The sequence below is a fragment of the Lingula anatina genome, chromosome 2 (genome assembly GCF_051362555.1).
Source record: "Lingula anatina isolate TDL-2025a chromosome 2, LinAna3.0, whole genome shotgun sequence".
In the NCBI taxonomy this organism is placed as follows: Eukaryota; Metazoa; Brachiopoda; class Lingulata; order Lingulida; family Lingulidae; genus Lingula; species Lingula anatina.
This window is the reverse complement of record NC_141768.1, coordinates 14,007,277-14,033,467: the sequence shown is the minus strand read 5'-3', so window position 1 is coordinate 14,033,467 and position 26,191 is coordinate 14,007,277. Positions and strand designations below refer to the sequence as shown.

At 37.6% G+C, this 26,191-nt stretch overlaps 1 protein-coding gene and 1 long non-coding RNA gene across 6 annotated transcripts; both read left to right on the top strand.

The window, feature by feature from the left end:
* Nucleotides 1-964: 964 nt before the first annotated feature.
* Nucleotides 965-20,797, top strand: LOC106162701 (transcription factor Sp9). Of its 5 annotated transcripts, none has more exons than XM_013540068.2 (2): nucleotides 965-1,458; nucleotides 18,235-20,797. In XM_013540068.2, the coding sequence occupies exons 1-2, from the start codon at nucleotides 1,435-1,437 to the stop codon at nucleotides 19,534-19,536; spliced, it is 1,326 nt and encodes a 441-aa protein (XP_013395522.1). In that variant the 5' UTR covers nucleotides 965-1,434; the 3' UTR covers nucleotides 19,537-20,797. The 5 variants fall into 5 exon arrangements, with proteins under 5 accessions (XP_013395522.1, XP_023931357.1, XP_013395523.1 ...); XM_024075589.2 differs by lacking the exon at nucleotides 965-1,458 and adding an exon at nucleotides 1,604-1,806; XM_013540069.3 differs by lacking the exon at nucleotides 965-1,458 and adding an exon at nucleotides 11,201-11,425.
* LOC147763413 (uncharacterized) lies at nucleotides 1,813-7,654 on the top strand. The gene is made up of 2 exons (XR_015332723.1): nucleotides 1,813-2,549; nucleotides 2,925-7,654. It is a non-coding gene; the product is annotated as an uncharacterized LOC147763413 (long non-coding RNA).
* Nucleotides 20,798-26,191: the final 5,394 nt, after the last annotated feature.

Below are 26,191 nucleotides of genomic sequence, written 5' to 3'. Positions count from 1 at the left end.
AGCTTGTATCTGCGTCTTTCCTTTCGTGGTGTTGTCATTACTGTTACGAGAGCGAAAATACGGGGAGATGACACATTCCCCTATGGGCATTGCGCCTTCTCATCAATCATAGCGGTGACACACTTGTGCGAAGTCCTGTTGTAGTATTCTGGCGCTGTGTAGACCCCAGGCAAGGGAAAGGAGACCACTAATTACCTTAATTGGTATTGATCTAAACAAGATAACATGTTTTATCAGAAGAAAAACTGTTCATTTGATCCCCTTATTAACACTTGCTTAATCACAGCCACAGATCATACTTATATCTGTGTCAGTTCTGCAAGGTAGCTAGCTGAATTATCCAGTTCACCATCTTTTAGAAGAGTTTACGCGTAACTAATTCTTCGAACAAAACCCTGCATGACTTCAAGAACATAACTGAACACAAAGCCTAAAAAGAACTTCTCTTTTTTTAATTAATTAGTATTGAAGGCAACATTTGGTCTTCATCACTTCGCAGTCGCGTGTCAGTGCACGAATTACACCTTTTCCTACACTTGAAATAAAGAATGTCTGACAAAATGACACGTTCGCTTGTGGCTGATATATATCCCACTAAACCTTTAGCAAAATTAGACCAGATTAACTGAAATAAACTTCGTTTGTAACAAAAGGATAAAATCAACTGGAAATAAAAATTCGCAGAAGGCATGTTTGGCAAAAGTAAATTGAAAAAAATGTTGGTTCTTGAATTGACATAGTTTAGCCGCAAGGAGTGGCGGTTTAGAAATTTCGAAGGAAAATGCGGTCTAGCTTCAAGCATAGAGATAATTTTAGTGAGAAGAATGCGCCATGTTAGTTTGTAAGAGACCTCCCTCTAGGACATACAAGTGGTATAAAATTGAACCATAATGACAGTTGCGCTAATTTTTACCTGGCGATGTTACCGGTTTCCTCGTCGCTTTATCTTACGTAATTGTGGAAGAGACTTTTGTTAAGACAGATACTATCTCAAAGGGGATCGCTTTACAAATGATGGACGTAAGAAATCGACAAGAAACCTACCCCGAGGATGCAAGCTAGTAAGGGGGTTCAAATTAAGTCCGGACAATTGAACATCCGCATAAGCATAGTCAGCAGCCGAGAAAGGGTCAAGCTTGAGCGAAGGTGCTGCTATAAATCTTTGGACAGAACCTAAACAACATTTTACTGCCAGTGGCTGACTGAGGCGCCATGTTGATCGGAATAGGGCACATTTGCGATGTTGTTTAAAAACTGTCGACTGTCATAACATACAACGTCCCTCCAGTTGACCTAAAATAGCCTTAATTACCCCTCCTCCTCAACAAGTCACGGACGGAAGGAAACGAACAACAAGGAGAGATATATCATCCCACGGCCAGCAAAGCGTAAAAGAAGATAGCACCCAGATAGAAAAAGTGCTGGTTTATCAGTATGCAAACTGCTGTCATGAGCCAGGTAAGAAAACGTTTATTTTAACATATTCCTGATCCAAGTGATACATTTTAATTTGTCAAGTGATTTCTCACTAACTTATAGAGCTCGCACACGAGAGGAGGGGGGGCTCCGCGTCAGTATCACCACCTGTATCTTTATCTCCAAGTCTATTTCCTCTGCCAAGACGAGATCGGTACTAGGGTTTTTAGGTGCCCCAGCGAAGCAATTTTAGATTTATACCACAGCGACATACCGCTATCCACCCAGCCAAGTAGAGTCAACAACAACTCCATCTAGACACAGGCAACGCTTCTGACACCTCCTGAAAGGTTATCATTGAATATCGTAGCACGCTCGGGCGTCGGCAAGGTGCGTAACTAAATCTTAAAACATTCTCATTTTATTCACATTTATCACAGAGTTGGCGGTATCCACAGCTCGTTTTTTTCAAAGTTCAGGTAAAGGACAATAGTTGTCTGAGGTCCCCTGGTTCTCATGGACACGTACTTTGGAGGCGTCCTGCTAGGCTACCAGTGATGGTCTCACCTGTCTTCACGTAGACACCTCTGCTGCTCGTATTCACTTTGCGATTAACGCTGTTCACTTGTCGTCGCTTTTCATTGTCTCTCCTCTCTTCAGAGGTAACTCGATAACGGTATATTTAGAAATGTGAAAGCGATCTTAATTAATCTACTATATGGACAATACTGATGACAAACGACGAGTGATAGGTTTATATCAGTGTTGTAGCCTTTTTATGATAAATTAACGGTAAGGTAGGTAAATTAGGAAAGTTACCTTCTAAGAAAAATATTTCACGATGCACACATGGCCTATTTTCGTTTTTGGTTAGAATTATGTACTAAAAACTTCTTTTAAAATTAAATAGTTTAATTTGTATTTCAAAAAGCACGGTCCATGATGAGATAGTAACCCCAAGTTGTCAACTTGGCTGACTAGACGGTCTCCAGAAAGTCCAGAGTAATTGGTCGTAAATGTCAACTACGACGTGTGGCTGACAAACAATCCGCGAGGTGTACAGTGCATAACACATGCCCCCAAGTTCCGTGTTACTTTCATCCCGTCACCTTTGTCTCGCTAATGTGCAAAAAGTACGTGTGTCATTTGTCATTTCTTTGCTGTAAATGGGTATAAATATAGAGTATCGGAAAAAATAAACTGAATCGGTGCACCGAAAGAAAACCGCCGTAACCCGGATTTTGTCATTCAGTGAGTTTATTATCGTGTTCTTCCCACCCCTTAATAACACATTGTTTAAACGGTGGGACGAACCACCACAGTTCGGAGAACATCAATTGTTCCATAAAAAATCGATTATAATCATGGTTAGAAAGTAAATGACAACTATTTTGTTCAAATATATTTTGGAGTTCTATTCTGTCAGTACGTGCGTTTTAAAAATTTGGACTTGACAAAAAGGGTGAAAAAAGAAGGAATTCAAATTAAATAATTACATTTTCACGTAGATTTTGAGGTAAGATAGAGGCAATTCCGTCTGCTGCAAAGATGTGAGAAGAATTCAAAAGAAGATGCAGCAAAAGATAATGACCACAGCGAAAAGTTAAAATTTTCGAGAGACCTAAATTGTCCTTATCGCCTTAAGATGGCGCCAGCTGATAAAGAGACGTAATTATATGGTGATGAAGAGACCCATTTGTTCCTGCAATTAGCCAAATTGGACCAGAGTGCCTGAGATACTGACAATTTTAAGATTGAACTATCTCCTTTAAGCAAATGTATTTGAACTGATGAGCGAGTCATCCTTTAGTTGATTTTAATACAGCAATTTGAAAACTGAGCTATCTTCAACTGGTAAAATGCTTTGAATTAATGAATCTGTTTTGGGCATTGACATCTTATGCGGCTCTTTTAAGATTGAGTCATCTCATTTTAGTGGAATAATTGAACTATGTTCAAGAGCAATCTGCGTCGAAAAAAGTTGATAACTGGTGTTATTTTGTAAACATGTACATTTTTTCCAACACTCGTCTCAGAAAGTTTTATGAGGGTGTAAACCGTTAACGTACTCATAATGCCTTTCGCAATTCAGTTTAAACAATATGTCAACAAATAACGTGCGGTTGAATGTACATTTAATTTAGCATGATATTGCCATTTCAATAGATTAATGCCCATTATGATTTAAGTAAATTCATATACGAATGACATATTTTTGTCATGAAATATTTGCACATGACGGTAATAATTCAGCGTATTATTGTAATAATTTTATTCTGTGTATCAATATACAGAAACAAAAAAAGAGTACATTGCCACTTAATTTTTCCTCTTCAAATTTATTTTTATTAGACACGTTATAAAAACGTGAATGAAAATTAGTGAGAAAAAAATCATAAAATTTGTATTTGTTCCAGATTTGTTCCAGAGAATCTAATACTTTGTTAACCCGAGTTGCTTCATATATAAAATCTAGTCCACAGTTCAACTCCCGGCTTCCCAATGTAAACTCCATGGGTCAAAATAATAGTGCGTTAATTTTCAAGAAGCACACTGAGGTTAACTTTGATGTGGCACTCTTCACGACAGTTATTTTGACCGGGCCAGTTCTTTTTATTTTCACCCCTTAATATATAGCTCGTCTGTCAGGTCCATTTTGCCAAATCACGCTTTAATTTACCCGGCATTTCCTCAAAGTTTGAACACATCCATGATCCGCTTAATCAAACTTTTATTTCCCAGACGTGTCATTTGCAGGTCTCTTTCGAGTAATGTTTTTTCGAAAATTTCCATTATATTCTCTTTAGGGTATCATAAATCATCATTCGATATAATAGAATTATCACGGAAAATAAACGTTAACATCGAATGCCGCTTTATACGTTTAATTATCGGAATAATCGTCTCGAGACTTTTAATAAAGTGGGATTAGGGTTGATGTCTTCATATAAGAATAGGATCAATGTTTGTCTATCAGTCTGTCATGATTTTTTTTTTTTTTTTTTGGGGGGGGGGGCATAGATGACCATTCGATTGTGAAATGTGATCCACTGTGAGGCTGTGTATTTGAGGAATTTTTTAAACTGACACGTTCTCCGTTTTATTATATCAAAATATTAAAAAATGTAATTCAGACAAAAATCAAAAGACAAAACCCTTTGCTTTGCCAACCAGTACATGAGGATAAAATTGTATTGCTTTGGAAGCAATTGGATAAAGAAGGCAGCCTAATGAGCAATATACATTTAGATAAATTTGCAGTTAATGAACCAGATTGTGTGGCTCTCATTAACGTATCCACACCCCCTCGGTAACATTGTTCATCCGGACAGCAGTGGGCCAATTATATTACGTCATTTCTTTCTCGCGGGCAAGCACTCGTTATGATGAAGAGGGTTTAGAAAATGACACTTGTCTGTGTTGAAGTGGGTGTCACTTTCAGTGTCATCATTTTATGAAAGAGTTTTTTTTACGACAGAGAAAGTAGTATTAAGGTGATCAATTTTTTATATGAAAATATAGGTAGAATCAAGTATGTTAAATAAAAGAATAAGGCTTCAGGTAAAATTGGGCTTGACTGTCAAGGAATGATTTATACTTTCGGTGGTAGATAAAAACATGCTGATCTCTGGGTAAGATAATGTAATTTCAAATCTCTTTGTCAGGTAATGTTTAAATCAAGAAATGTGTTCTTGCATTTTTTCGCAGCTGCAAGATTTATTTTAATAGTTTCTAATGAAAGTCGTCCGGGAGATACATGTTTGTGATGCACCGTGAGTGTAGTATGACATGTTGCAAAAACGCTATACACAGTGATAATGAAGTTAATCCTTTTGTCATTGTAGTATCGGATTAACGGATCGGCAAGTCACAATATTTCTCGCTCGTAGGTATTTTCCAATCAATTAGCTAACTAATGACCATTTAATGTGCCTGTTTGATGAAGAGAGCCGTTGATTAATGATGAGATTAAGAACACAGGCATCTGCGGGCTTGCAGTCTGAAGAAGAACTAGTAGTATATTTTATTATGGCAAAATTTATAGAATTAGAGTAAGCAATTTTTTGGAAAATTAGAACAAATACGCAGTATACTGAAATATTTTTAATCTAGATGAAATCCTATATGAGAGTAGGTGACAAATCTCGGATTGACTCTATCGCTATTAGATAAATTCTATTTGAAAATAATATACACCAAATTATGCACTTGCTTGTCATGTTGGGTGAATAAAAGACAACCCAAATTAAAAAATTAATTGTTCTGAAATTTTCTATTTTGATACAACGAAATTTCAAGTAATATTATTTCTTGAAATAGCATCTGGTTCATTAAGGTTTTTGACTCAATTGTATAAATAACAGCCACGTGGCACTAGATAAAAATGTCAGTCTAAATACGCAATGCTGATATTAAATGCTTTTTTCTTTCTCTTGGGTGACGGCTTTCTTCTGGATTTCTGTAGCTTTTAACAAATTGCTTCTAACATTTTAATTTAATATGTTACAGCATTCCATACCATTTTAAATCGCATTTGGACATTTTGATTAGGTTGTGTGAAATCAAAAAGAATCTTGACCGGATTTACAATACTCTGTTTGCACCCCAAAGTCACACCATCATTGGGTACTGTCTCTGCAGAGGAAGTGCATCGTGGCCAGAGCGTCACAGAAGGCGAATGTAATGACCATGTTTCACAAGTATGGGGAGATGCATTTTCGGTACGTGTCGGGACGTGTATCATGGTCGAAACAGAGACTGAGGGAAGAAGAAATGTGTGCAGAAGTTAAACAGATCGATTGGTTGTTCAAAGAGGTTACAGGTGAAACGCTTTATCTCGGCAGTGCGTTTTTACAAAAAAATTCAAAAAAGATTCCAAAAAAGTTCTTGAATCAAAGGCAATACCACGAATTAGTATAAAGTTCAATATGATTGAATAACATTGAATAATTTCCGAGTTTTCAAAATCAAATTTTCGGTGCGTTTTTCACATTTCATCCACCATTCGATAAACCGCGAGGATGATTCCTATAATTTTTCTCTCCTCACTCTCTCTGAAATGTTCCTTTTGAATGAAGGTTAAAATGTCTAACCTAAATTCTAGAGATACAAATAACTGCAACAAATGCTGCACTCGATGTATGGTTCTTTAGAAAAGTCTTTTATATTTGTTAACTAAACAAACACGACCCGTCAACCGCGCTTTTTTAACCAAAGCTGTGAAAACCATACACCATGTAGTCTGTTCCTAATTGATCAGGGTTCGAATTTCGTGGCCCTGGCCATTTTCAGTAAACCAGTAAGGGGATTAACTTGTCGCGTTAGATCGGGTCTAATCACATTTCGAATCATCTTGCCTTGTCAATTCATGTTTAACACAATATTAAGTTTTGAACAATTGTCCACCAATCTTCCCGTTTATATTCGCATTCAAGCACATTCTCGGTCATTCTTCCAGCTGCTTTGTTGTATTCAACACAACACTCGGTAATTTTTGTCGAAGAAAAAACCCATATCTAGAATCCTCCTTAGGGCGAGGAATTACATTACAAACTAATGAAAATTACAGAAGATTGCCCCTAACTAGCGACCATTAAAATGAAATTGAAAACAGTAGTGATTATGCATCGATCGAGCAATACAGCGAGGGCACAAAAGGAGCCAGCATGTGAGAGGGAAGACTGTGGAGTTTCGCCAGGTGATCGGAAGAGGCATTGTGCACACTGATATACAATAAGGAAAGCGCGCTTCATTTTCTTCATCCCTTTGATCCTTCATCTGATGTTCAGAATAGGTGTCCGGTAAACAATCTCAACCAAGTGGCCGACTGATTCTCTCCTATTTGGTTTCAATCAACGATTTCATCAACTGAAAATTATTTTCTGGGTGCGTTTAAATTGCGTGGTGCACATTTTAATCTGTTGATTGATTCATGTTCAATCAAAGCTGTATCTAAATAATTAACTACTACATTCTTGTTTGCGGGATGACGCTGATGGCAGAGTGGCAACAAAGTCACGCGTGTCATAAGCCATAAAATACTTGATAATTTAATGTCTTCATTAAACCAACTGCATGCTGTAACAGACGTTGTGAACATTAACGGTTATCAGAGACTCTAACTTGGTCATTTAAAAACGGTGTTGTAGCATTAATTACTTTTCTCCATAATTTATTGTATTTTAGACTTTTGTAAAGAATGTATTTATAGCAATAACATGATAGCAAAAAACTTGAAGCAAGTGTAGTGAAACAGTGCATTTTTTGCTGATGGCTTACTTAACAAACGATCTGCTGGTTGGGCAATTATTAATTTACATTATCTATAAATCTATTTTTGCAGTACTCAAATGATGATAATATGGGACCCACGTAAAAGTATGTTGTTACCTTGATTTATTGTGGGTTTTGCTAGAACGATTCATAACTAGCATGTATGAAGCGTTCAGTCATTATTTATATATATCGGGAAAAGGAAAATATAAGGCACAAACTAGTCTTTATCATAAACTAAAGGAACAGTATTTATTATTCAACATTTAGCCGCTTGTTAATGGGTTCCTTACCGCCTTGGCACTTGTTACCTTTTATCTTGCAGTGTTTCGTCCTAAATAATTTACCTTTTTATTTATGTCTTTGTCATTTCAAAGCCGCCCATTTTATTAACGAAATGCTAGTTTGCTACTTCTATCTTTTCATTGTCTCATTCGTTTTTGTTGAAAAAATACGCCGATAACCACTCCCAATATTATCTCCTATATCGCGCGAAAATGTATTGTGCTGAAAACTAAATGCTTTAACTGGCACGAAAACAACTCTTATGAAATTAAAGAGATGAAATAAGAAATAGAGGTTGATTCTGGGTCCATCGCCTGACGTTTGTACACATTATTACGACCGCGTGCACACATATTAGTGTTTTCGTGCTGAGAACGTCTTTTCTTTATGTTTTTATGAATTTGGTCAACCAGCTGCATGATTAAAGAACGAAACGCATTACCTAAATTTACAGACCAAGAGGGAAAATACTGATAACTAGAACAAAACGGAAGATGTAACATTTTAATGAAATTTTCAAAGCCCTGGACGATCAGGTGTTTTTAACCGCACGCATATTTTCTCTTTTTTCTGTCTTGACATGGCTAGTGCGGCTTATCTCAACAACAAATCCTCTCAGATTTACAATGTAATTTGGCGAAGATTAAAGTGCCGCTAGCCATTGAGAATCTACTGCGAACACCTGAAGAGTGCTCGGGTTGACGGGGAAGCCGTCTTTGACGGTGGTGCGTTCTTTGTGGCCTCGCAGTCAGTGGAAGTGCACGGCTTTGTTGAGCTCCCAGCAGGCCGCTTCTCATACATAGACAATGCTTTTCAGCAAATTCACAAATTCCCTGCGCTAGTGGTTCATTACGAGCATTATTTGTGCAGCCAATCGTGGTCTACCCAAAACTTTTTTCTCTAATATTGAGCGAATTTTCTTCCAACTTCATGACAACCAGTCGAGCGACAATGAGCTTCTGTTATTTAAGGTTTTGCAGGAAGTCGGTGATTCGCTGCACAGCGCGTTTGTCTCGACTGAAATCCTGTAAGGTAGCGGCAATTCATCATTAAAAGACTATTTATAATTTCAAAAAAAAAAGTTTCATTTCTGTTATCAATTTTGAAAGTAGCTTGCGAAGAGGATAGGTTTATTACTGGCATTTTTTAACTTTAAAGATGATTTTGAAAAATTGTTTGCTTGAGTTGCGGGGACATCGATTTTTCGAGTGCATTTTCCAAATTGGAGGCGCTGAAGTCACGACCCTGTTGTGGGTTTTTGCCTGATGAGTTATGAGTCTTTATTATTGCAAAGATGAGCTCTCGTGACGCGCTTTTTACTTAATGAGTTTATTGGCAATGCTTGCGGCATAATCACGGGTAATTGCACCAAAACTTTTGCTGCAGCAACCGAGTCAAGTGGCAATCAGTGATGGCTGACTGCAACTGGCGAAAACCATCAGTTAAGTGCAATAAACAGAGGTTTGATTTTTAACAATCTATCCTCACTCTGTGCATTCTTTTTTCACCGAGGTTAGTCTATTATTGTCTAGAGATGTGCAGCTTAATCTGTATAGCATTTTTTGTGTTTCTTGAAAACGACTATTATTGAGTCTGTACACTGCAGTCGCGTAGTTTTTCTTCCATTCCTTTTGTTATTATTGATAATCATAGACTAAATGTATAATTATTAGAATTGAGGCAGGTGCTTCTTAAATGTTTTATTCCTATGATAGAACTTAAACTCGTGGGCGAATTACACGCTTGGGTCCCACGTTCCCACCCTCTCCCTCCTTGGGGCCGGCTAGCAACGCCCTTGCTGCGTCATTAGGCCGGACGGGGCGGGGGAGTGGTGTAACATAGGGGTTCCCCCCAAGGTCACATACTTGTTAGTGGAGGAAATGGTGGCAAAATTATCCATAGCCTTGAAGTAAATTAAAGTTAAGTGATCCGGTTGTATGTTGCATCATTCGATTATGATAAACTTACCCTTGACGACTCCCTCTATTGACTGCCGGAGAAAATTAGAGGGTAGTCAATGTCCAACAGTTGTAAGAAGCTGATTAACTTCGACTAAGGGAGTTTGATAGTTCCCGTGGTTAAGTGCCCAGCTGTCACGCTGGACGTTGTGATTTACGGTCGCTGGAGGGGACCCCCGAAGACTGGGTATTATTCAAGTGATCAGGTACTTTCTTAGTGCAAAAATTATGGCGTGATAAATGGTTTGGTCATTATTTAGACCATAGTGTTGAAAGTTTTCAACTGGGAAATTATTGCAGGGCGACGTAAGATATGTATCAGCGTGTTGCATGTAGGAACATATTGTGGTGGAATAATAATAATAATAATAATAATAATAATAATAATAATAATAATAATGTTTTTTTTTCATTACTCACTGTAACACAAAAAAAGACTATGAGCTAACAATAGTACATTATACAAGTTTTGTTTATTTGCAGAAGTGATGACAAGACATCGCTAAAGCTAAGCAGTTCCATAACATAAAATGATGTTTTTGTAATATAGTGGAGATAGTAAACAGTTGTTTAAAAATAGTGTAAATATCAATAAGTATAGATCTAGACTGTTCCATATTTGTCCACTTTACTTTGAAATTTAACTTAAACAGAATCTTAAGAAAACTGCAGCTTTTTTTTTTAAATTTTTTAACTGCAAAAGAAAAAGAACGGAAAAGAAGAAAAAGGCAAATGGAATAAAAAATATATTTAAGTTTCAAAATAGTTAATTTGTTAATAATCCAGTAATTATTCTAAGTTGTTTGCGGTTCAGATAATTGCACTACGGAATTCGTGGTTTTATAGCAGTTTTTATTTAGATGGGTAACGCAAAAATAATTGCGTTCACTTTCTGTGGTTTTTTAATTTCTCTGTTCTATGTTAAATTATTTTCGAAGCAGCGACAGTGTGGTTATAGCCATCATGCCAAGCGAAAAGTACAAAGAAGTTATCTGAACTTTTCGGACTTTCAGGTAATCGTTCTGCGATGTCAATGGGTGAAGAAAAACTTATATTTACTGATGCATTCGAAAAGAATCCTTTAACAAAAACTCACATTATCTTACAAAGATTTACGAATATTACCACTATCATGATAACATGTTGACAACACCCCTCCAAAAATTCCAACCAATCATTGTCGAGTTTTTTGCAGATGAGTTGAACTCCTTCGAAGCGAGAGGTTGTTTTGTATATCAACAAATGGGTCAGGGGTGTCATGTGAGCAATCAATCATCGGTGGATGTGTCAGTGGCCCAACCTCATTAAGTAACGGCGGCAGATCAAAATAAAGGTCTCGACATACAATGGCCCCGGCAGTGGGCGTGTCTAAGCGTTTACGATCTACACCTTGTTGTATAGAGTAACATCAACGATTGAGTTGCAGAGCAACCGACGTGAAAATCGGCCAGCCTTCATAACTATCCCGGATCATGGCGGCAGGCATTCTAGGGGTAGGTAGTACCGAGAGAAGTTAGTTTATAGTTAGCCGGTCAGGGCCAACCTCCTCTCCGCCTCTGTGCACTTCAAGCTTTAGAAGGAGATAACCTTTGGGACGGCCAGCTATTCTTATTGAGTCAGATAGGGCTAACCACAGGACAGAATTATTCAACATCTTGGTTTTGTGATTTTTTTTCTGCTGCTGCGAGATCAACAAAAACGCCTATTTGGTTTCTCAATGTGACGGGCATTTCAGTAGAATGATGCTCCCAGTTTATAACTACGCAGTAAGTACCAATATGTTAAGGGTGAATATTTCATTACATATATCGGTTGAATGCATAAGGCAGCCTAAAACTTTTCTCCCTAATGAAACTGAATCAGTTTTTTTTAATCGCGGAAAATGACTTTTAATGACTATTCTATAAAAACGTCTCTGTTAACATTTGACAATATTTTCACTCCAAACCAATTGCCTTTCATCGTGCTCACCTCTGTTGCGTAATTAAGAGCTCTTAGTGCATAATTGTTTATCTACTGATTTACTTGTTCTGTGACTATACCAGTCCTGTTTTACCTGTTTGCTGAGCAATTACTTACTTAAACAGACACACACTATCACTATCGTCTCTTCAAGTTATTCGCTAATATTTTCGCATTTCTTTGACTTTGCTGGAATAGGAGACAATGTCTCGTGCATGACTTAACGTGTAAAACATGGATTAAATGTGTGCGTCGATTAAAATCCCACGGTAACTAAACCCAAGGTTTTGATTTTTTTTCAATATGCAGGCATTCTTGCAATTACATGTGACTTTTGGAGGTATTTCAGTGCTATATTATACATGAAAGGACGTAATGATATATATTTATTAATATTTTTATCATTTAGTGAAGGTGGCATCCTAATGTTATGTACGCTGAACGCGTGCACCGAAATTTGATGTTTTTTTATTTCTCGGTGACGCTTTTGTTTTAATTATTTGAGACTCTGATCTTGTGGTAGCTTAATGGGGTATGCCATATAATTTTTCCAGCCCCCTCATTTGACGGCCAATTAAGAGGCATAAAAACGGGGTCTGCCAGTGATGTCTGTCATCGATGATATCCCAGCAAATTACGGGAGATAGCGTTATCAACAATAATTTATATTCTGATGACACCATGTTTATGCATGATTCCATTTTTATCGTGTATTATCATACAGCACTGAAAAAAATTTAAAATTAAATCCGTCTAATATACTCGTTGAACAAGAGGTATAAACAAAGGGGGGGAATGAAAAAGTGATTTTTAACTCCTTAAAAGAAATACTGCTTTTATATATGAAAATCGTATTATCACTAGGAAAAAAGAAAATAGCACTTGAGAATCTGAAATATCTGTAGAATATTTATGAGGTAAATTTCATGTAGTAATATAAGGAATATTTAAACAGAATGGAACAATTGCTTGGGCTGCATTGAGATAAAATATTACATTTAATTTATTAGTGCAATGAATCATATTCTGGACGGGGCATTTATCAAATTCAGGTTACTTAAGAAAAGAAATATCGTTTTTTTTTAGGAGGTTAAATACTAATTTTTTTTCAGTCACTGTTGTAGAGATCAAAATGCATTTTCAACGAAACATTTTGGTTCAGAATTGCGCCATTTTAACGTACTAACACAGTATTTTATTAACATCATCACTACCTAAACATGCTAAAATCTCGTGGTAACAATTGGCATGCCCTTTATTTCACCTTTAGATAAAGATCGCTGTAATGAGTTAAAATTCTTGCCCTCATTTGGTTTGCAGAACATTCTCTTTGTTACAGTCGGGGAAAAATAATTGCATACAACAAGCAAAAATCAAAGCACGGTGAACTATTTGTATCATTATTTTTTTTGCCTCAGTCGAGTAATTCCTATTTTGCTTTTGCCACTGCTTTTGTGCTAGTCACACCCCGACTTAATGACCGAAAAGTATTGGTGAATGATTGGGAAAGACTTTCGTATTGGATTTGATTTATACTCACGGGGAAGAAAGGTTTAATTTACCCGTGCAGGTTCTCTCAGCGAAGGGCGGTTGTGTCTATTTGTTGTTCATTTACTGCTTTATCACACGCAGAGGGCTTTTTACCCTGAAGCTTCATCAAATCTAAAATTAGCAGCTGTACTCTTAACTGACTAATAATATGAAGAATTGCCAAGAGTAGAACCTTTCTTAATATCCCCCTATTCTTCTCAATTTTGTAAATATTCCTCTTAGTGGTAAGCTCTGTTTCTCCTTATTATTCCATCGACCTACTTGAGATTGACTTATGTTGAAAGGGTTTTGTGATGTTCATTAGTGAACAGCAGGTTACATGTTAGAGTGACGTTAAACGCGGTTGGAGGCTGCTTTGGTCTTGATTTACGTGCTGTCCTAGTCCGCGGTTTGGTCATTGGTCAGTTATCGTTCTTCTTTGAAAATGAACGGCCATTTGAATAAACTGGTAAGGGTGACGCAGTACGTTGCTTCATGGTATAATTATTCATCTTTTGCGTAACTTTTGCTACATCTGTGAATATGTATATTTGAGTGAACACCTATCTTGCATAAATTAAAAGTAAGAAAATTATCTTTCCTAAGTTTTGAGTTCCATTACCTGTGACCATGGTGCTATATCAAATAACCGAAGAGATTTCGTGAGCTTTCCGATAAAATTTCCCCAAAGAATTAACTCCAACTTGAATGTACAAGGGCTATGTCTTGAATATTTATCTTTGTCTACTTGGAAAGTATTCGCCAGTACTTTTGCTACGGGATGTAGGTTAAATTAAAACTTGGATATATATTTGCTTTTAAACAGCTTTAAAATATAAAAGCAAGGGCATTTACTCAACGGCCAAAAATCATCCAAATATAAGCTCTCATGTCAAAAATTAATTTATTTTCAGCTGATGCAATTGGCATGCCAAAAGTCTATTTTTTAATATACGGATTTAAATTATGATAGCTGGATTGTTTGAGTGTATTATGAATGGTGAAATTGACATTGTAAAATACTCATTTATTTTATTGAAAGCTATCATGCCCACATAATGCTGAAGGAAGGGGATTGTCAACAAGGTAATTCCCGCTAACTTGATTGTGGCATGTTATCAGCTATAAAGTTACGTCCTGTGAGTTAACCAAAGATAATAAAGACATCATCATCATGTTTCCAGACATAGATAGATAATAACAACACTATTTTTGATTCACTTCAATCGTTCTCCGGAGACAAAAGACAGATAAGAAGTTATAACAATGGTACAAGAGAACAAGGGGGTTTGGGAATCGATTTTCACGGAATGTCGATTTCAAGATGGGAGATTTGCGTGGAACTTCATCGTTTAGTGATGATTCAAGGCATAGAGTGGGTGACGTGCTTGATGCGGAAGTGGACAAAATAAAGTTGTCTTAGGAAAATTGCAGGACGACACGGAAAATTATCGGAACTTGACGAGTATATAGTGTGAGCAAATACGACGTCTGTCAACATGACACATGAACGGGCGGATGCCTTAGCAGAAACAGAAAAAAAGAAGAGTGAAAATATGGGTAGTCCTGTAATAAATAATACCGAGAGCTGCAATAGATATAAAAATATTATTCAAATCTTCCCCCTATCAATGGGCATCGGTTAATTTTTCATGCATTTTGTAAAGATGATATGACATGAGTGAAAGTGAATTATGCATACATAATGCGGTTCTCACACTCCAACATTCCTCTTCTTTTCACCAGCTGACAAGCATTTCTTTATGACCATGTAGAATTCTATTATTTTGGATTCAGACGCAGAGGATGGCGTCTGACTGTCGGAGCGCAATATTCTCGAGAGATGCCGGAGGATATGTCAATTCTTAATCTATGCATTTTTTTCTCAAACGCAATCTGGTGATATTTTAATTAACATGCTCTATTTCGTTTTTATATGCTATTAATTAGAATCTGTATTTATGCCATCGTCGTCTCTGATAAAGTTGCATCTGTCCGCATAACATAAACCCCCGCAATAAACTTTTTTAATATCTAAGCCGGTTTTGTGTAGTAGAGTGCAGCTGAATACTGATTCCATGAGTAAGACAGGGGCACAATCCATCCACCTGGATTGAACATTGGAAGTCATTTACTCAAGTCAAGTTAATGAAGTGGAAGGGGTATGGGATTAGGACAGTTTGAACTCAGTGTGGCTCTTGTAGAAATATTGAAAAACCCGCAGTTTCAAACATGGGAACGCCGCGACTGATGGGACTGGGTCCTTTGTCACCGTACAAGCTTTGCGGAGCCGAGCAAAACTGCTAAGCGTTCTCGGCACATGCGAAATGACCGAGGGAGAATCTGCGAGCGACCCACCGAGAGGGAATACTTAAATTCTCTCAGGCGACTGCACTTAAAGCCCTTTCTCTTCCCTATTCATCTTAGTGCTCACCTGACGATAGCCCGTTTTTAACGCGGATTTGCATTACTATCCTCATCTGTCTGTCATCAAACCTTAAGTGGATGAAAACACAAAACATTAACATAATTATCAATATTAATTTGCATTCGACGTGTCGCAATGCATTCTGCCTCTTAAGGGATCTTCTATCAGAACCGTATTCAAATTCGTCGAAGGAACAACTAACGACACTGGAACTGGGGAGTGGGATTAACAAAAGTTAAAGTTTGTTTTGCAAAATGTTTGACTTGTTCGACGGTGGATTAACAATAGCGATTCCGCAGATAAGTGTAGATGATAGTAGCACGAAATCGGTAAGTTCACGGAGGGTTAAGTACTTTAATAAACACGTATTTTTTGAATGAGTCTTTTTGATTACAGTAATCATGAACTCTTCTCAATGACATAGGGCGACATTCGGTGCGATTAAAGAGCGATCTTAGACTGTGCTTTTCTTCTGATTTATACCAACGGCAGTGGGTACCTACAGGTTTTGTGCAGTACAATATAAAATTCCCCATACTTTTCAGCGTCGGGAAACCGCCACGTTCTCTTCACAAAGTTCAGTGTGAAAGAGGCAGGCTCTTTGGGTTCTGGAGCGTAAAGTATTTGTTTAGAGAGGTGGAAAGTGGGCCGGGTGGGGAGGGGCCGGGATGTTAAAAGAAGTAAAGCCTGAGACGGACTCGAGTGTATCAAGAGACGCAAGACACGTGACATTAATTACTTATGTACTGTAGACAACGTTAGTGAGTGAGGGACTTTTTAAAAAGTAGAAGATACGGTGGCCGCCTCTGCAATTAAGTCTGCACAGGATACAAGTCTATGCGGGCCGCCAGGCGCCAGACTGGCTCGGTCTTCTGTGTTCTTTACAGGTTGATTAGAAAGAGAGAGAAAAAAAAGCATGTTTCCTTGACAACTCTGCGAATGGATTTTTTTCAATGACTTGTATCACACAGAACGCTCATGGTTTTAAACCGAACAAAAAAAAAGACCAGAGAAACACCTTAACAAAGGCTCAATGTTTAGAACTGCAGAAAAAAAAATTAAGCTGCTCCTTTGAAAAATAAGTACCACCTCGAGTTCTTGAGGCTGGTTTGTTGTGAGTAATCACAGCGAACATCAGAACATGTACACGCGTCATGGTATTATTAACTGTAGCAGTCCGGGCAAAGGTGATAGCTTACTACCACATTTTACAAATCTAATTGGGTGTAATTAGTGCTTGTTTTCTGTGGGGGCTACTTATAAAGAAGCACGATTATTATTTTAACTGTCAAAAGCGTCGATGAACATCGTTGTATGGCGGTAAACTGAAGAGGTAGAAGACATTGACATACTGGGTTTGTGTCGTGTGTTTACTATTGTGTTAAATCGCGTTTTTTTTTCTTTTGTATGTTTTTTATGCAGAGCATCGAAAACGGGATCCTCATCTTCACAGTTACAGCTACAGCTACAGCTATCTCTCTCTCTCTTTTTCTCTCTCTCTCTCTCTCTCTCTCTCTCTCTGTTACTTTTACATGACAAAGGGCACGTGCGGAATTATGCTATTTGAGGCATACTTTCTGATCTGCAGACTTCCCTACTGAGCATCAAGAAACTTTCTCAAAATTGAAAGTGATCATTAAAGAAATTTTCAAAGCAACCCAAACAGCTTAAATTGAACCGAAATATCGAGTGAAATTTTGATAGGAATGCACAACGGGGAACATTATATTGGTAGGCGTAATTAAGCAGAAAATGTAACAGAGAAATTGTTGGTATTAAAAAAAGGGGGGAAAACGATTGCTGGAGATATAGAATCATAGCAGTGATTGTGATTTTAATATTATTTAATTGTTTCTGGTGGTGAAGTAGGCTACTATCCTCAGATCACGTTGAGTCTGCGGTGGGTAAAAGTTGAATGCTATACACCAGTGTTTAAACTGCTGCACCACTGTGCAGAACTTCGTAAAAGTGAGTTATAGCTGTGCGCGACGCGCCAATAGTTCTGGCCAAGTCGGTCCGAGTTTTTTGAGGTCCGGAAGCAATTAAATTATCTACCTCTTCAATCTGAAGAGCTTCCTTATTGGGCTGGAGTGGATGTCAATTGATGTTTAGTTAGTATTTGATTTGTACTGTTATAAATAGAGACAAAAAAGAGCGTAACGTTATATTTGAGTTTTCTTGATGTGGTGAGAAAAGTATGGAACTGTTTCTTTTTTTTTTGAATCTGAAAGACCCGTTTTGATTTCCTGCTTAATGCACACCTAGAACCATTTGTGCATATTCATTTTTGGTTTATTCATTATTGTTTTTTTTTTTTTGTATTATAAGGTGTTAATTAAATATAATCTTTTTTCTAATTTTTGCTGTTTTTTATCTTTACAGGATCATCACCCTTTTGGCGGTACACCGCTAGCAATGCTGGCCGCACAGTGTAACAAGATAAGCAACAAAAGCCCGCCACCGCTAGCGGACGCTGCAGTAGGGAAAGGCTTCCATCCCTGGAAAAAGACTTCACCTCCGACCTCCCCCACGTCAGCCGGCCAATCACTCTCACTGGGCTCTCCACAGCGCGTGACTGCCCTCAGCGCTTCGATGACAACCAGTAGTTTGAATTACCCGCGGACCTCGGTCACGACGGCCGGTCCCACGTCTTACTCTAGTGAATTGTTGTACCCTAGCATGACAACTTCAACGGGGCAGACAGACTCTAATTCGGCAATCATACAAAAAGTCCACGCAGATAACGCCGCCATGAGCAATTCAGGGTTTTCAGGTATGTACTCTCGCATGCCTGTCTCTAGTCATCCCTACGAGTCGTGGCCGTTCAACACTTCACATCCGTCTATCCCAAAGCACCCTGACGTCGGCAGCGGCGTCGCTTCTACGTCTCCGTGGTGGGACGTTCACTCTACCCCGACCAGCTGGTTCTCAGAGGCCCCCGGGGCCACGGGTGCTCTTCACACAGCGATCTCAAACACTAACTATCCCTCCTCGGATTACGCTTTAGGTCCCTTCAGCTCAAATCCTGCCCCGTTCTTGTCGTCTGGACAACACCTTTTACAGGACACTTACAAGTCGATGTTGCCGTCACAGAATGACCTGTCCAGCTCCACCATGGCCAGTTCGTTTCTCCCGCGTCCTAGCTTGAGCGGGATGCCTAGTCCGCGCTCTCAGCGCAGGTACTCAGGGCGAGCGACATGTGATTGTCCGAACTGCCAAGAGGCAGAGCGCCTGGGTCCTGCGGGGGCTCACTTGAAGAAAAACATCCACAGTTGCCATATTCCTGGATGCGGAAAGGTGTACGGTAAAACCTCACATTTGAAGGCGCATCTGAGATGGCACACGGGAGAGCGGCCATTTGTATGTAACTGGCTGTTCTGTGGTAAGCGATTTACTCGCTCAGACGAACTTCAACGCCATCTGAGGACTCACACAGGCGAGAAACGTTTTGCTTGTCCCGTATGTAACAAGCGGTTTATGCGTAGTGATCATCTTGCGAAACACGTTAAGACGCACAGTGAAAAGAAAGAGGGGGAAGATAGTGAAAATAGCCAAGACGTCAGTTCACCCGGGGGACAGAATAACGCTAACCCGAGCGTCTCCCCACAACAACCAACGTCCAACTCCAGCAGTCAAGGAGCGACAACATCCGAAGTAAAAGTTGAAATGAAAAACTCATTATAATTTATGAACAATTTAATGACATTTAAAAGACTGTCAGTATAAAAAGACACGACTCTTATAATTATTATTGTTCATAATCGCAGCATTATTAAACGACAAGCTTTAGTAAGTTCGTACTGTGGCTTTATAAATATTATTAGACAAAAGATTTGTGCAATTTTGACTAAACAGTACTTTTTCAAAATGCCAATAATCTGTTTGAATATGATATCTACACCCGACAAACAACAATTACACATGACAAACAAAATGTTCCTTTTATCGTGATAGAGATACAATTAAATGCACTAAGTGCATTAATTACAGACTTAGCAAAATGATTTACTCATTATAGACATAATCGTATTGTGCACTTGTCATAGAGACTTGTTAGATGTATTAGAGTTTCGTTTTGGAAACCGTTTTGTTTAATTTTATTATCTACATTTTGAAGTTTTGATATTCATCTTGTGTATTTTTATTATACATTTTGATATTTTGGTGCAATTGGAGTAACTTTAGTTTTAAAAAAATCGCACGACTGATGTACCGCTCAAATTTCCGATTTGTTTATTTCAAAACGCATACTTAAATCAGATATTGAAAACCGATGTTTTGGTGTTGTTTCTGGATTAGAAGATTTCAATAAATCGCATTAATAAATTCTTACGTATTTGATGGCATAAATTAATTTTTCTTTAATTTTAGTTTTTCTCAATGTGAGGATTTATCCGAAAATTTTGAACTACATTAATTGAAGATCCAAGGATTCTCGGCTATGCAGAAAATCCCTTGTGCAGAATGTGGTTAGATTATTATATATGTTATGATTTGTTCATTTTTATTTGCCTTTAATTTTTTTCCGCTTATTTGAAACCGAACAGATTGAATATTTTATTTATTATGACTGAAAAAGATGTACGAGCTTTTTAATGTAAAGAATAAGAAAGTATAAAAACGACAGGGCAATTATTTTTCATGATTTAACCGTGTTTAGATGTGCTTTTGTGAACCTCACTGAAAATTATATCTTGGAATATATTTAGGTGTTTTGTGTGTATATATATATTGTATTTAGCAAGTGCTTTAATAGGACTTAATATGTACACGAGGAGGAAAAAACTGATATTTTAGGTTCATGAACACGTTTAAAGCGTGTTGAATCTCTGGAGTTTTTCTGAATGGAGGTAATGCTGTCATATGTTGGGCAATATTAGTGTAGCTTTAGTTCTTTGGAGAAAAGAGGCATTAAAATGTTAATAAACATCTTTTCACGGAAAATTTAACTGCGTCGCATTGGCTGATTACACGTCTTTATCACATATTGAAAACCATGTCGTGTTAGTGATAATGCAAGAGCATATATTATGATCAAGATTAAATATGGATTATCGTCCCAACAAACAGGCGTGCATCCAAGAGTGAGTGTGCACGTATTATCCTGTCATTTCCCAAGAATAATGTCCCGTCTTTGACAACAATAACATCCAGCCGCCCCTATGTATCGATTCTAGGACAACTTGACGACCCAAGAGCACTTCAACGCAAATGCGGATGGCACCCCCATGCTCGGGAAAGGTACCAGCATTTATATAAAATGAGATCTGATGACTGTGCACAGACCACACAAGAAATTTAGGATATATTATTGAAGCTTACTGGTGTTTTATACAACGCAGGGAAAGCAAGCAAAAACCTCTTGTTTGTTTGTGTAGGATTCAAAAATGTTTATCAGAAACGCAAGATGTAGAAAATATTAAATGAAAATTTGCCAAACGATTTCGTGTTGAATATAACGTTACATGGGATAAGTAATGCTTGTGATCTTGGGTTTGCAAATAATAATTCTGTTTACTTCGGTATTTAAATGACATGGAAAGCTAAAGGTCGATTTTTTTTTTTTTTGGGGGGGGGGGGTATATTAATAATATAATGTGTATGAGCAATGGGAAACAAGCTATTTTGTTTTGCTTGGTTAGGAAAACAGCTTTGTCGACAGATATATTCCATATAGTGGAAACTCCAGGCTGTTGGATTTCAAAAATAAAATGCAAAAGCTATGCATAATGCTGAAATCTATGGCGTGCATCCCAGCTTTATTTTAATATAACTTAACAGTAAGATCATGCCAAGTTGTCTAGGGTCTAGGTTGTCCCCGACTGGGAGACAAGTTAAGTAGTTTAATATCTGATAACATTATTTCACACCGTGAGAAAACGGCAATTTTACGGATGCCACCGTAGTTGCTACGCATATCATTTCCAGTGAGCGATACTAAGTGGTGGCAGTTTTATTGGTAACTACGAAAACAAAAGTATGCAGCAGGACTCCTCTTGTTGTACAGGGACATGCATTAACATCATATTTCACTGATGCTTACTTTGGTCGTCTGCCTCGACTTTAGTTGATTTCTTTGAAGTCACAGAACTTGGCTGAGATAACGTTTTAAATATAGCGGATATGTTATATGAATATAAACAAATGCTTTGAGCAGAGAAGCTGCCACGACTACCTCTTTTGCTCTGCCTTTTCCCTTTGAAATAATTTCGCTTTCACATTCTTTAAATCTCTGGGTTTGTGATTGAGCGTTAAATTACCGATAGTAATTAAATCAGTCTATACGCATCCTCAGCCGTCTAGCACTTAAGTTACACATCGGTACAAGGTGTAATGATTATGGAGCGGATACCAAGGCACACAGAAGTGAAGGGTTTTCTTTCCTGTTGATGTAACTGAAATTTGAGAAAATATTTGTTATTTGGCATAAAAAGTCCGAGATGACGGTTTACATGGTGCGCGGCCGACTCTTTGGCACCTCTCTCCTCTTTTTTTCACCACGAACATGGTGGTAAGGGATGATAAGTGGCCCGATAAATCATCGGAGACTCTAGCCCGGGCAAAAGAGATCTAAGATCGAAGGCATTGCTTAGTCTCAGGCAGAATTTCCTTATAGATGTAAGCAATTCCGTTCCTACATCTTGTAGATGATTTTGATGAGACCATAAAAGACTAAATATTTTGCCGACAAATTTGCGAGGGCTGCCATCCAATAAAGTTGGAGCAATGACAGGTCGAATCGAGAAATATGCAAAGACGGGATTGCGGAGTCTACAGTGGAATTTTGGGTTGTTATTTCCGTGAAAAGAACTGTTATTGATCTAAAAAACGAGTCAGCCGTATGCGTGACATTGATTTAAATTGTCCAGTAAAATTATTCAGTAACCGTACTTTAAGCAGGCTAATATAAGAAGCTTTGGATTCTTCATTCCAACATCAAACGCTTGCCTCTGTGCCAAAGCACAGTGAATGCTATCACCACTGTAAAATAGAAACAGACAGCCTCTCCAGTGAAGTTTAACTCAATAAAAACAAAATACGACTTGTATCTAATCCTTTTCTCTCTCCTGTCTAAAAATAAGACAATCTCCCCTTGATTTTTAGTCATCACGTCGTTCTGAAGGCTGCTTGACTTTGTCCCCAGGCAAGTCGTGTTATCTTCAGTCCTCATCTTGCAGCAACCTGTCGCACGAGGACACCGGCTCCAGAGTCGCCATTTTGGTCCAAAAATCTGTCGACATCTTTGGGAAGAGTAGAAAATTTATATCTCTAAGGTTAAAGGTGCAGTGATCATTCCTCTGTTACATTTTTTAAAAAAGCAAACCGTCTCAGTCACGGTGTCTTTTTTGCAACAAAGCAGCCTGGCCCCCATTGTAGAGAATAATTTATTGCTAAAGATCACAATTACCCAATTATAAGAACCATTAGAAGGAGAGCAAAGCGCGATCTAAGAGAAAAAACTGGTAAGACAGAATTGAAATATAGATTTTGAGTAAATACATTTGCCCAAGCTATTTAAAAAAAATAGGACTAAATTTTAAAATATTTATGCTGAAATAGATCAATCATAAAATGTTTTAACGTGAAACTCTCCTGAAGTACGTTTTAAGTTTCTCGTCATTGATATATATATATATATATATATATATATATATATATATATATATATATATATATATATATACGTAATCGTCACTCTGACAACTGTCTGTCGTGATGATAGCAGGTTACTCTCAAATTACGCGTGACACGCCCAAGCCACTTACGTGACCGCGTCTTGACAGCCCACTTCGACTTCCATTTTTCAAATCCCTTCAGCACAGTAATGTTATTTGTTTGAAATCTGAGATACTTATGCTCATATCGTTGTCGGCATTTCAGTATACCTCGTTTTGCTGAATTTCATTGAAATCCATTTTTCTTTACATCTGCAACCTTCTTTTTTTATCCTAACTATGAACAAAGTGTTTTCATTCGTTGTATATAAGATATACATAATAGCCTCTGTGAGAGGATCTGAATGCGTGAAATAATTGATTTAAATTTGAATCAAGAACGTGAAACTATTTGGAATCTTTAAGAAGATATTCAATAGTAAACTGTAGCATAAATAATCTTAAATAAAATTGCAAGGAAAATAATCTCGGTTCCAGGAAAGTCAAATAATTCAAAAATTGAACAGTGGTCGAGCAGGTTAATTTTGAATCAGGTTTTTGTTTACCTTGAACGATTGGCAGCATTACTTTCAACAAGATATTCATTTTCATTTTATTTTCTGTCCGTTCATGCTCATTTTTGTGTTTACTAAACTGGAGCACTCAAGATATCTACGAGAGGGGGATATTTGATTAAAACATTTTCTGAAACCTTGCAAATTATTCAATTCTTACATCTGAGGATATTTTTTCGAAAATGTTCTTACTTCAGATTTGGGTTACTCAGTGGCCCATGAATGACCGTGTTGCTCAAATTATGCCTATCACCACTAAATACTCGACACTAGATGAAGATGAAGTCTTATCAAAGTTATTCGTTGGTGTGTACCTCTCCTCCTCAGACTTTTTTCTTCAAATTAAAAATAGGAGCAAGTAGATTATAAAAATCATCGCAATTGCTCCTTTAAAGTCCCATGACAGCAAAATGCTTAATTTATGACTTGCAGTCTTGATTTTATCAGCATTTCATCAAATACAAGGATCCCTATCGTCTCCTGATCCCTCAAGTCTGCTTGGTCGGCAGGTGACGTGAAAGACAGAGAGAAAGACCCATCGTGTAAAGCACAGACACAAACGCTTTCTGTACCGAATCAAATAAGCGCAGTGGTATAATAGGGCGCAAATGAAACCCCAAAACGTTGCTGCCACAGACTTCACGGCTCAGGTTAAGGTGTTGTTGTGATAGATAATGATTTCAAAAATAGCTACCTTTAGCGTTAATTTGAATAAGCGGTGCCACAACAAAAGTTCTGCAAAAAGAAACCCCGTTAAATTGTTATTGGGTATACCCAGATTAATTCTGTTTAAGTAAGGAAGACCAAACGTATCGTATCCAGAAAACGATTTATCTTAATTTATGGTAGAGAGGTTGACACGAAAGAAACCCCTATTGACAGAGGTATGGAAGAGGCAAGGATCCGCAGGATCAGATAGTTCAAACGCACCGCGATAACTGAGCAGGCATTGTTCGCTGGCCAGATTTAATCAGCACATGGATAGCCCGGCTGATCAGCAAACAGTTCGTATTTTTGCTGAGATTTTTTTCCAGTTGACACCCTTAAATCCAGCATCTGCTCAACCCTTTTTTTCAAGATTTTTATATGTTTCGCATACCTTCTTTATCTTTTATATACTATACACGCTAATTTTGAACCCTTCTCTTCATTTGCAGTACACAAAACCGTGATTCACTCACAACGCGATACATTAAAATAAAACCCTCTAGCATCTCAAAATGAGAGTTTCGCGTCAATTTAGTTTTCTTTCATTTAAATTTGATTTCTTCTGATGAATACTTGCCCCCAACAAAGATCAAAAGGTCCGCCTGGCTCGTTACTTTCCTGTGGAGGCCAAATTAAAGTGGTTTGGGAGGGGTAGAACGCCTTCTCCCAACTCAATCACAAATAATTAGACAAACAATAGCTGCTTACACAAAGTTAGCCTTTCACACTTGCCCCGCGTTTGATAAGTAGGCGATAAACGAATCATTACACACCAACCAAAAAGCAGCACCAACGAAGCATAATAATTGGACCGGTAACGTTGTTTTCTAATTAGTGCAGAAATATCTGCACGCTTCTATTTTGCTTTTTATTTGCGTTAAATATGCCATTAAAAGAAAACAGGAGTTTCCATAAAGGTTCGCGCAATTTGGACATTCTAAGCGCATCGACATTAACAGTAATAAATACTTTCTTCTTCGGCATTCTTATTTTTCTCTTTGGCCGAAAAGTCTCTATATAGCTGTAGATTTTAGAGTTACACCAATTCGTTTAGAAAAACGACTAACTTTTTTCTTTAGAATGAACAGTAAACTTTAACAACATACTGTGTACATGCCATTTAACTGATTAGCTACATTAAGTTAAGACCGGCAATTTTACATACCTGCATGATCAAAATATATACTAGGAAGAAAAAGAACGGAGGTGAAATTAAAAACATTATTTGAAAGACATCTCTGATTATGAATAATTCGATATTTTCGTAGTTATAATATTCTATTCAATATAATTGAAGTATTTCTGATTTTTTATGGTACCACAAAACGTATATCTATATCCTTTTTAATAAAATATTCTTATATTAAATCTTAAATAGATTTCCAGTAAATCATCTCCTTA